The sequence below is a fragment of the Ixodes scapularis genome, unplaced genomic scaffold, assembly GCF_016920785.2.
Source record: "Ixodes scapularis isolate PalLabHiFi unplaced genomic scaffold, ASM1692078v2 PGA_scaffold0__279_contigs__length_252992795, whole genome shotgun sequence".
NCBI classification, from domain to species: domain Eukaryota; kingdom Metazoa; phylum Arthropoda; class Arachnida; order Ixodida; family Ixodidae; genus Ixodes; species Ixodes scapularis.
This window is the reverse complement of record NW_024609835.1, coordinates 82,576,745-82,589,536: the sequence shown is the minus strand read 5'-3', so window position 1 is coordinate 82,589,536 and position 12,792 is coordinate 82,576,745. Positions and strand designations below refer to the sequence as shown.

The following is a 12,792-nucleotide window of genomic DNA, read 5'->3' as shown; positions in this document are numbered from 1 at the left end:
AATAGAGAAATCCCGTCATTTTGTATCACGCGAATTGTTAAAAGCGTAAAATTCTCCAGTTTTTCTTTTTTTTTTTTTTAAGGAAGGAAGAATGTAGTGTTTTCAAATTCTTCTACTTCCTCGTCCAATCGAAGTTGATGGCACGACTGTGCGCCCTGGGAAATAAAAGAAAAAGAGAAAAAAAAGAGGGAACACGAGAAAAAAGGATTCGAGACAGATTCTGCCTGACAGATCGGGTGTCCTGTGTGATTCTCTCGTTCGGGTTGAGCTCGCTGGACTCAACTGGCTATCGCCGGCAGAACTTCAAATGAGGTGAGCGGGCTTGGAGCAACCTGCCCTAGGCTACGTTGGGATGAACACTCGGCCCAGCGACGTACGCCCATAGAAGATTCACCTCGCAAAATACGAAACTTGGCGTTTGAGGTTTGTTCTTGACAGGATGCCGGTCAATGCAATTTGCAAATAAGCAGCAGCGCCTTGTTTGTCTACCTTCTTGTTCTTGTCCGTGTCCTTGCGCTGTTTTAATCTTTAATCATGAAATACCAACTAGACCAAACTTCTACTTTAATCACCCTTTCCCATTTTTATTTGCTAAATTGAACAAAGTAGTTTTTAATACTCTACTTCACATTGCAGCTACTTAATTGGTTACTTTTTGACGGCCTGCGTGCGCAATCGTCATAGCTCCGCAACTTGCCACTGCGTACTTTGTCTTCGTCCAGCCCATAGACACATGAAATTGTTGTTCTTCACATAGACAAGGCAAGAAAGAGACTTCTAAATGTTTGAAAAGTTAAAGATGCGTCAGGAAAACATATGTTATTAAATTCAGCTTTAAAAAAAATGTTTAAGGTTTTCCTGAATCACTTTTAAGGATAGAAACGCCGGAAAAGATTTGAAGCTGAGCAAATTATTCTATATAATTTGAGCGCATTTACTTACGATGTACAGAGCGAGATACTTTTAGCGCGAACAAGCGATCGCCGGTTTTTTCAGTTTTCCTTTTTGAAACCAAGGGATGTCATCCAAGTTATTATCACTACGGAAATAGTTAATTTAGTTCTATAACGTAAGCGTTAACTTTTCGTGCTCGCTAATACTATTTAGAAGTAAAATGCGAAAATGTGCCGATGTTCGCGCTAACAGTGTCGCGAGGTGTAAATCTTGAGGGTGATCGGCCCTCTACGTTGTAAAGTCTTCAGGCATAAATTTTTTTTTTCATAACTATATTTGACTGTATGAAGTTCACATAAACGCTTAAAACCGACACGGGAGGACTATACTCGAAAATGTGCCATCTGCTAAGTCTGCAAAACCTTTTTTTTTTTTTTTTGCTGTTTGGCAGTTTGAAACATTGGGTCGCGGGGTATGTCAAAAACGACTGTGTGCACAAATTATAGATCTGAATGCAAATGCACGAAATGTGCAGAAAGAAAGCTAATCAATGCTATTCTTCCAAATAATGCCATACACGGTGCTTTACGGCAAAACGAAAGATATGAAGATGTATGTTTTAAGCGTAAACACGTTTCACGGAACTCCGTCTAGTTGGGTCAAAATTTTGATAATACAGACGTTCACCAACCAAGTCCTAAACCGCAAGAAGCCCGACGTTTCAATAGGAAAAACTAAATAGGTCGACCGGCACTTAACCATCGGCATATGTTAACGGACTAGTGAACTTGAAGAAGAAAAAGTGAGTGAAGTAAATGACACACATAGATGAAAAAGAAGCTGCTACTCCCCACGAGCAAATAGTCCCCCCTGTTGGAAAAAAACGAATCGGTTTGAAACGTCGGTCTCCTTAATGTTTAGTACTTGGTTGGTATTTATCTAATATTTTGTATTTGTCTAATGGAGGGGCGTGCAATGATATTTCTAATTACACAGAAATAGCGCGAAGAACAGACAATATATTTTTAATTTAAATCACATTTGGACATCGGCTTGCACGAGCTCGCAGAATACTGTCTTGGGAGGCTAATGTTATATTTGGGTTTACGTGCACTTGTTTTGGGGCCTCATTTAACAGCTCTGTTCCTTATCAGTCATGCGCGCTCTAACATTTCATTAGGCTGCCACATATTACCTCGAGACTGCTATATATATATATCGCAGAGCTTTACCATTTTGATTTTTGCTAGTGTTGAGAACATCGCATTTCACCAAAAAACTGATATGTTTAACATGTTTTGGACGTGACGTCATCGCATTATATGCTGGTGGTCATTGAAATTTCGTTTTGCTGAGAAAATTAAATTCCATGGTGCAAAATGCACGCTGCAGAAAATTCGCGCGCAGCGCAACTCCCAATATTCAGAAAAAAAAAAATTCTTTCTCGGTGCAGTGTCGTGAGGAACGGAGCGACCGTCTCGCATCATTGAAACTCACTTTCTGTAAGGAGTGATTTTGCAAATGAAGTAATTTTGCTGGATCACGCCGTCTGGTTTGTGCCGAAGATGCCGAGCAGAGGATCATTTGCAACACAGTATGTTTTTAAAGCCCCACCCCCCCTTTTTTTTTACGATGCTCTGCCGGAGAATATTTCCTTTTTTTTAAATTCTGAGGTACTCCCTCCGTCTGGAGGTGCCTAATCGAGAAATGTATTTGTGCAATTTCTTAACAGTAATCCCCCATTTATTTTATTTTGCACCCATGAACTGTGAATTTCAAACAAAATTGCGAGAATTTGAGCGGCTGCTAACGTTCAGCTTTCCCTCTGAAACCACTAGAACCTTTCCTTTCAGGTATTCCTGTCGTACACACTTGTAGTTCTGTTTATCTTCAGGTTAATAAGCCGTTTTTAGTCCTTTCAATGCTTCTATTCTCGGGGACAACTTTGTGAGACTGTTCAGTAGCAACGACAACATGTTTGGGTGCCTCATTGATGTGCACATGCAAAATGGGTCGTGCGACGATATTTTTTTTTTCTTTCATTAAATACCGCCAATAGCTAATACCTGATGTTGATAACTTGCAAAAACACCCATTAGATTTTATCTCCGCTCAACGGAAGACGCCGGGAAAAATAAAGGAAAGAAACAACTCTTCACACCTCAACTCGCTATTAGAACACGCGGCGATGTGATCTTACGGTAATTGTGTACACTCTCAGAAAGAAAGGTGTGTTATTACACCCATAGAGTTATTATAATAAACGCTAGAGGCTCAGCTGGCGCTAGTGTCTATGGGACTTCCGGTTGCAAATTGAAGCAGACAGCATGCAGTCTACTTTTCCAGTCTTCCTGTGTATTCCTATCGGGAAACGCGCGTGAATTTTGTCTCGTCGCCGGAAAATAACACGAATAACGCTTGTTATTTCAATTGTACCGGATAGTATGCACCTTTATTACTATTGTGAAAGTGTAATTGCTTTAGTTACAGCATTTTTCTTTTATCACTGAACGATGCTAAACTTCGCTATATTCCAGGCCCAAACCTCTGTTTCATGGCAGGTATGTAGAAACGACCGACGAGTCTAGGCAAAATAACGGTCGAAAGGAATGTAGAGTGTGTTAAAAGTCCGCCAGCATTCCGTTGGTGCTTATATATTGCTAATATGCCTGTCCTCTCACTACAAGAAAATGACCCCGTCGCGCATCTTTACGAGTGGCTGAAAAAACGTTCGAAACGTAAAGAATAAAGTACGTGGGCTACGAAAGGTGTGTTGCCTTATTATTTTCTATGCCGGGCAGTTTTTATCGCGCACCTGTTCTCTGGCTTTCCCCTATTTGGAAAGATTTGGAGCGCGCTGGTGATGATCTGAGCACAGAACAAGCATCTTCGCTCATATTCACGAGCAAAAAGAATAAAGCAGTACTTATTTATTGCAAATCGGACTATATTACGTGACTTTCAATTTATCTTGATCGTCTGCAAGCACAAGGAGTTAATTATCCAGTGTTACTGCGTAGTTCTTGTCGTCGCTCTTGGTTTTCCACATGTCCTTCGTTCGTTTGGCATGTATATCCCCCATGCTGGAAGGCGCCGACGCCGTGTTCGCGCTAACGGTGTCCCACAGTGCACATAAATACATGTACCAAACAGTTTTAGCACCGTTTTTCATGCCACGATTTTAAAATAAAAACGCCGTAACTGACCAATTATTTCATCTGCAAGACTGGGAAATGTTCTAATGTGCCTAGTAGGTACGAATTGTTCGTGATATTTGCTCTTATAATCGAGCGCAGAGAGGAAATGCACTCGTTTTTTTCGTAGAAATACATTACCGGAAGTCACTTTCGGACTGCTTGCTGTCTGCTTCAATTTGCAACAGCACACTAGCGCCAGTTGAACCTCTAGCGTACACTATAATAACTCTATGATTACACCCCTTGTCCCATATAATACACCCCAAAACTTCGATTCGATGTACAGCGCCCCATAAATGAACAGGCGGTCCCAAAGTTTACGAGGGGCGTGATAGCTGTGTGGTACAACTTATTATGATAGCTGATGTACGTACTATTGAATACAAAAAAGATTATCGGCGTTTACTTGGCCGTACTGCAAAAACTCCGTGTTTTCTTTCTTTGGACTTTGATACGTACTATATCAATTTAATAAGTCATATGGCACTGTTATCAAGCCCCTGGTAAAAGTTTGTACGTTCAAATGAAGTTTTCATTATATGGGACAAAAGGGTGTAAGGTGATACTGTTTTTTTAGAGTTTACCGCCAGTGTTCATTATATTGATGCATTGGGGTTGGCACATATTAAAGCATGGGTTGAGCTTCAGACATCACCAGACTTGGCTTTCCTCATATTTGATTGAACACGAGCCAACACGAATGTTTGGCGATGCTGTTTGTCATTAACTCGAGCACTCGACTCGGGCTCATGATAATCGAGTACGTCACGGTGTCGCGTGACTCCCCTACTGAAAAAAACCATTTGGCGCCCATATGAAAATAAACGGGTCCATACCGGTAACCGTTTAACCATACTGGTCACCAGTTTGTCAAAGGGGTCGCCCGTATGGCTCAAAAGGGTCCCCCGTATGAGCCATAACGGTCACCTATTTGGCAAACGGGTCGCTCGTCTGGGCAAATGGGCGACTCGTTTGGGCAAAGTTGTCGCACGTTTGCTCAAACCGGCGACCATGTTGCAAACTGCACCGGTTTAATCAAACGGCTCTCCGGAGCCCGTTTGATATTGAACGTACAGATCAGCGGCGTGGGCACGCCTAGCGTTTCAGCCGTGGCAGCCAATGTTTTCCGGAAGGCTGGGAGCGCCGGTTCATCGATTTCAGATCGTCTGCGTAATGCAAGTAATTATATTTATATTTCAATTGCGCTGATTTTCGATTATACTGCAACTAAAACTAACACCTTTTTTTTTTTTGTTTTACGTAAACGCGCGACGTTGGTGAGCCGATATTTTCGACAGACCTTTAATACTTTGTCCATCTTTGTTGCCTCAATTTACTTATTCAGCTCGATATCTCTCTCGCAGAAGACGCGACCGCGTGAAAGAATGTACGTCTAGACTCCGTTTCACTTTAATTCAAGACGCAGCGAAGGTAGCGCGCGTACACGCGGCTGCAAGAACATCGAGCATTGCGAGAGCACGCCCGCCGTTGCAGCACTCAAACTACGAGCTTGCGCTGCGTACTTTCTTCGCTCGGGCGCAAGCCGAGCTTCTGGCCGCCCCGCCGCCATTTCCAAAGTTCGAGCGCGCGCGCGCGCGCGCGTTTGTCTTTCGGGACTACAAAAACGCATCTCCCTGGAATGCCTGGGGAGAGGGAGAGGGGCTGTCCCGGTGGTCCCAGCAGTCCCAGCGCCTTGACCTCGCCCCCTCCCTCCTCTCTTGTCACCCCTGTCACGTGACCCACAGCAGCGCGCGAGCTACACGCTGATAAGCATCGAGATCCGGAAGGGCGCGCCTTGCAGCCGCTTTTTTCTTCGTCTGCTTGTTGTCAGTTGCTGCTCGAAGTTCACTCGTCCTACCTGCTTCAATCTGTCTCCTAACCCTGCGGTCTTATTGGGATGTCTCTCGACAACGTATTGGATGTGCACCAAAGCTATCAGTGTTCGAAAAGACCCACGTGTATGTCGGCAACGAGCGATTCTTCAAAGAAGTCGCGAATTCTCGCGGTTTTGTTGGGTTCGGCAAATGACAGCTTGTGCGCCGCATCGTGTTGAAACTTCCAAGGAGCCGTTCCCTCTCGTTTGTGTTTGTGTGGTTGTCCTGCTTTGACCGTGTCGACAAATATCACGGATTACATCTTTCAAGTCCGCTATTGTTATGGTAAGTGCACTGCAACCTACGTGTTGGCAACGATTGACCGTTCTTCTACGCGTACTCTTCTAGATTATCTAAAAAATTATGCAGCGCCTATTCGCGCGGCAGCCAGGAGAATAATTCCCCCGAAAGTCTACCTGCATAGTGTTCACAGATCGCTTGCACGTTTGTACTTGTCTACAGAAGAGGTAATAAACTTCGAGGAGAATTGACAACAATCTTTTGTGTCGGTTTTCCTGTCCACTTACAAGCACCTACGCGAGTGCATTTGTTCTACGTGTTTTCTCCATGTTATAAATACGTTTATGAGTTTCGGGACGGCTTAAATATGTTTCAGATAACCAACCTCCCAGACGATACCCATTTAGGGCTAGCGCATAATTTGCCGATTCGAATGGCACGTTCAAACGTGTGGTCACGTGCCATGTCGAACGGGTACTCGTACCATACGGCACCCGTATCAAACGGGCACCTTTATCAAACGGGTACCGTTTCGAACGGGTACCCGTATCCCATAATCACGTTTGATCCAAACGGATCGACAAGTTTGATTCAAACGGGCGACCAGTTTGCCACCCGTTTGAATTTCAAATGGTTTTTTTCAGTAGGGTCGCGGGGAGAAGTAGTGATGGCATGTGAACTCACGTTTTCAAGGACGCTAATACATCTACTGACGTTCTCAATTTAGATCGGCTTGACGCGATGAGTCACGCGACTACGTCGCGGGGCCGATATTATTTGACAGCATGACTTTACACTATGACGTCATTTGACCACATGCCATATGATTTATTGTTGTGCGAATACAAAAGCACCACGAAAACCTACAATTTCTCACACATTGCAATTCGCTATATGACAATTCGATGTCCACTTGTAAATACAGCTGCTTACCGTTATATTTTTTTCCCGGTTCGGTTCCGGTTAAGTCTCAAGATGGCGGCGAAGATTTCGGTTCGGTTCAGTTCCGGTTCGGCTAAAAATAACGGTTTGGTTCCGGTTTTCAGTTCGGTTCCGGTTCGACACTCTGGCCGAAACGTCATGGGGTCACGTGACCTCAGGGGGGTCATGTGACTTCAAGGGGGTCACGTGACCCTGCGAGGACGTTTCGGCACGCTGCAGACACGTCGCCGCGGTTACGCCGACGACGACGGCGGCGCCGCTCCAGCCGGAAACGGGCGCCTAAGAGCTGCGCTCTAAAAAAGAACTGTTTGGCTCAATCACGATTTATGTTTATTCTTCTGCACGCTGAAATCTTGAACGTGATCTTCTGCGTTTATGGTCAGGGACAGCTTAAGAAACGTATAGTAGTGTTTATGATGGTAATTCAAGCTTCTTGCTTTGTGACTGGTCCTTCGTCGTTCTTATTGCCTAACGTGGCAGTTTGATTGGCTGCGATGCGGTAATGAGATGGTTGGGACTTGCGACGCCCAGCGTTTCTCAAGCTGTCGTCAGTGACATAGCAGCGTTTTCGCATCATAATTTTACGCTGCGTGCTTTTCTTAGTAGCTTGGGTTTACCTCGCTTTTATTTGACACGGATAGAACCATATTGATAACTGAACAAGAGTCAAGAAAGAGATGGGATTCTTGATTACACCTGCGGCTGCACTGTCTCTGAACACAACCTGTAAGGCAGAGGTTCACCTGGATGTAAGCTAACTATCTTCGTGAAAACGCACACAGAAACGATTTCGCGGTAACGCAGTCTAAAATAAATGAATATCAACTTTTAGATAAATGCGATTCAGCACAAAGCATTGACTCATGATGAAAGACCTAATACACAGCTATCGTTAATGTTCTAGAAACAATTGCAGCATTTATCTTCAAAATATGTCGTTCACAACACTGCAATAACTCTGGGTATAAAAAAACTAAAAGAAAACAACAACAACAACAATATAAAATAGCCTAAATCTACGCTTCAAAAAAGTAAAAGCGCCACTTCTAGGTTAGGAACCTAATTGCATTTTAATTCAGTCTTCATCGTCACTTCATGCCTGAGTCAGGCAACGAGGCAACAGTACTACGCTACAAAGGATTGACTTCTTTAGAAAATTTGCGAAGTGGTAGCATATTTTTAATTCAGGAAAAGTATCAACACTATTAAAATAACAAAAAACAGTCCAAAAGGACAAGAACTGTAGACGGTGACATGTAAAAAATAAACCGGAAGGAGCTTCCGGTTTATTTCTTACATGTCACCGTCTCTACTCTTTTCCACTTCAGCAGAGTAAACGCTGGAAAGGAGGTCACCTCGTCTCCAGCGTTCGCTCTGCTGAAGTGGAAAGAGCTGAGAGGAACTTCCACACTGCTCTTAACCTGTCACCGACCACACTAGAAGTAGAAGACAAGGCGAGCGCTAAGTATAAGTAACGTTAAAAGGCAGGCGAGCTAGTTGAAGTTAAACATTTCTAAAACCCAAGACGGAGGACTAGAGGGGACAAACACAAGACGTCCCAACTAAGACTCGGACGGCAGGACAGGAGAGGAAGGCAATAGTGGGCGAGGTGAGAAAGAGAAATCACTAGCAACGTTAGGGAGGAGAGGAGATTACTCTCTCTCTCTCTTCCAGCCTTCCTAGTGCTCACGCCTTTCTCCCCTCGCCTGATGTTGCCTTCGCCTGTACTGCATGCAACTAGTGACACGTAGTATAGTTTAGCCGGTTTCAGTAATCGCACAAAGGCGACTCACGCCGTGACGGTGCACTTCTGGCACGGCTTGATTCTCGCCGTCGTATCGCAGCGTCGAATGCGCTAGAACTTGGTGTGATGTGGAGTAGAACAACAAGACATGTACAAATTACTCAAAAAAGGTAGTTAAGTTACGTTACTGAGTATCGACGCCAAAAGTAGTTGAAGTAGAGTAGAAATTACGCATTTGTAATAGTAATTGAGTAAACTACTAACTACTGTAAAAAAGTAGCGAATTACTTTGAAGTTACTTTCGAAGTTACTTTTTATGTTTTTGTGGCAGCAAAATGAACAGAAGTTTTGATCAGTGAAAAACCCTGCGAGCCGGAAATAAATGCAGTCATTTTATGACTTCCAAAATAGTTTATTCGGTCGCCGAAGCAATTGTCTTTCAAAGTTGTTATCGGAGAGTTTTCCTCTTTTCATTCTAATAACCTCCTCGGTCAAGCTAAAAAGACGTTCCATCCTGGCGCTGGATGCAAAGGCAGCGTTCAATTTCAGAGGCAGGCTGTGCAGGGTCGGGTAGGCGAGTGTCGGCATCTTTGGTGTCCATGACGAAACATGTGATGCTTGCCTCGGCCTAGAGGGTCTTTTATAACAAACTCTCCTCTTTTTTTTTCTTCGGCAAGTTGAGATTGTTATGACTGGCCCCTCTTTATTCCAATGACGCTCGGAATGTAGGCTAAGCGAGTGCACCTGACCGTCAAGGGATCAAGTCTCACGCCACGACGATGAGATCATCCGGACGACTGCGCGTCTCGTTGCAATGCTATAGCTACGCCACAAAAAAAAAATTGTTTTTTGCCGTTAACGTTGGGTCCAACAAAAGGATCTCCCAAGGGTGACTCGAAATCCTCTCCGGCGACTACGGTATCCTGACGCGCCTGACAAGTAAAACGTTTTCAACAAAGAGGAGGTCTCCCTGGCGTGGAAGGTCGGAAGGACGCGAAGGATTACGTGAACAAGCATCGGCGCTCGTACAGTTGCAGCTGGAAGCGGGAACGTGCTCCCATGAACGGATTATCCGTGTCTGCGTTTCTGCGCGGGGGAGTCCGCTTTGCAAGGGAGTATGCGCTGACGACGAGGCGACCATGAGAACAGGCGCCCAGCTGCGAGGTCACCCTAGTAACGCCTACCGTGGAACCTACCACGTGAGTCAGAACTCACTAAAGGCACACCATGAAAACAACAACAACCCTCGGAGTGTCCCCGTCTTTCACGTTTGCAGCTGGAAACGCGGCGCTTGCGTGAATTACCGGGTTAGGTCAACACCCGACCAAGGCTTGTCAAGCATCTCTGACTGCGTTCATGCGCGCCGGTGTTATGTTTTGGCCGCTCGTCGTCACCACCTTGGCCCAAGGACGCCTGTGATGCAGTTTCTAGGGCTGCCGAGTGTAAGTGCGTGGGAACGGAATGTGAGGGGGCCCCTTGTTCGGGAATACCACTTAATCTGCCAGCGTCTTATTTATTTCTGCCCTCAAACTTTTGTGATGAAAAAAAAATAGGATTAAATTTCGAAAGTAGTTAGTAATTTGAGTAGAAGTTACATGAAAAACATAGTTAAATTAAACTACTAATTACCCAAATAGAGTTGTAATTGAAAGTTACCAAGTTACTCGGAAAAGTAGTTAAACTAGAGTAGTTTGAGTAGAGTAGTTGAACTACGTCCAAGAACTCATGTTTCACGAGTTTGCTTGTCATTTTGTTCGCTTGTTATTTGTTTGTTGGTGATTTTGCGCAGCGTTTATATCGATACGCGTAACCAAGCAGCCCACCAGCTTTTTTTTTCAATTATCAACGCTACAATGCACTCTAAGAAATCTGGTACACCTACTTTCTTAAAAGTACTTGAGGGACCTGCAGTCTAAAGAGCAAGCTCTACGAACTAGTCTGCGTTTCGCTGTGACATGTAGCATGATGTTTCACGGGCTTACGTTATGCTCATAGCCATAGCGGCCAAACTTATATACGTTATTAAAAAAAAAAAGATATTCGATTAAAATTACACTTACTCTTGGTTGCAAAGCATTCAGTTAGATTATTTTATTAGTTTAGAAGCAAAGTAATTCACAGTTACTTGAAAAGTATCCCATACTTTTCCGATCACTTCAGATTTTCCGAATGACAGATTCTTCTGCCGGTTTTAAAACTCTTTCGTACTTAGTTTGCATTTGAATTAGGGATTACCAAATTATTAAAGGGACCATGAAAGGATTTTGAAATCGAATTTCATCCACCGCACGTCGTAAAAGGTGTGAAAAGAAACACAAAAACACAAAAATTGAGAGCCAAAAAATAGTTTTTCGCTATAGAACTTTTAAAAGAAAAACGGATTCTCTCATACCTCCATTGCTTCGAAAGCTCTCTGCCTTTTCACTGCGATGAATCCATGGTGCCACGGCAGGTAAGCCAAATCCACGTCGCCTATTGAATCAGAGCCTAGCTCACCAGTACCGCGATCATAAACAATAGATAGCCTGCGAATGTTTCTTAAAAGTTTTGTTAACGTATATTTTGATCCAAAATTTGTTAAATAACAAGCGATGTGAAGGAAATTGCAAAAGTTTATAATGCTCAAATCTATGCGCCATCTATTACTAAAAGGAATAGATGGCGCATAGCTTCGATGATGTTCGACGTTTACCAGCTCGCCCAGCTTACCATTTTAGATGCACTGAATTCATATATATATACATATATATATATATATATATATATATATATATATATATATATATATATATAGATATATATATATATATATATATATATATATATATATATATATATTATGCGGAGGAGGATTGATATTTAGGCACACAAACCTCCCTTCCAGAGATGTGTAATAAGCTTGGTGGCAATGTCTACCCCAGCGTGGTGTTTACGCTCCGGCTGTATACTGGATACCTTGAGGTCCAGAACAAGAAGGATAGGTGTTTCGCTATATTCGCTGCGTCCTGAAAAATATATTGGAAGCAATAAGAGTAACTATAAGAAAATAAACAGGGAGTGATACTTGGGATGTATTTTTTGGTTATTCCTAACCTGATGGCAGGCGCTTTTATGATTTTTCAGGTTTATGACACTGAAACTAATGCGACAATTAATTTTATATGTATTATATATTAGCTATTTATAACACACCTAAATTCACTATTCAAGGACCAAAATATCATTATATATATATATATATATATATATATATATATATATATATATATATATATATATATATATATATATATATATATATATACGACGCCACCTTTACTCTGCCTCCCTGCCCCTTCTCCTCACCTACGCAAGTTGACAGATGAAATATATGTTCGCCCAATGCTTGAATTTGGTTCTGCAGTATGGAATACCCACACCAAATACCTTAATAACCAAATTTAAAGCATCCAAAATTATGCTGGACGGTTTATAACATCATCTTACTTCCGCCATACAAGTGTCTACTTGTAGGTTTGAGGGCGAGATGTATTGCCAAGAGTTCTCAAAATGTACTATACTTCTTTTTTCATTTGTTTAGTTTTTGAGAAAAGAAGGAGAGAGGTTGCTATTGTTGCTCAATGTACTCTTGCACAACTGCCCCGACGTCTCCTACAGACGCGTCAGTCATAACACGCGTAGGTGCGTAAGACACTGGATGAATCAACATCGAGGCATTCGCGAGGTCGTCCTTAATCTTCCCAAATGCGGAGACTCTGCGATCCGCCGAGATGATGTCTTGGTCTTTGGGTACCTTAGAATACAGGGCCTCAATCTGTAAGAGGCTGGATTGTAGTAGCACAATTAGGAAGGAAACGCCGAAAAAAAAATTATGAATCCCAGGAAGTTGATATATATATGG

General features: G+C 42.9%; 1 protein-coding gene across 1 annotated transcript in view; it reads right to left on the bottom strand.

Moving 5' to 3' along the window:
* Window positions 1-12,792, bottom strand: part of LOC115322758 (dermonecrotic toxin SPH-like) — a 45,448-nt gene that overhangs the window by 20,234 nt on the left and 12,422 nt on the right. The window contains exon 3 of the mRNA XM_040218149.1: window positions 11,765-11,896. Within this exon, the coding sequence (XP_040074083.1) occupies window positions 11,765-11,896 (132 nt within the window). The remainder of the gene's footprint in view (window positions 1-11,764; window positions 11,897-12,792) is intronic.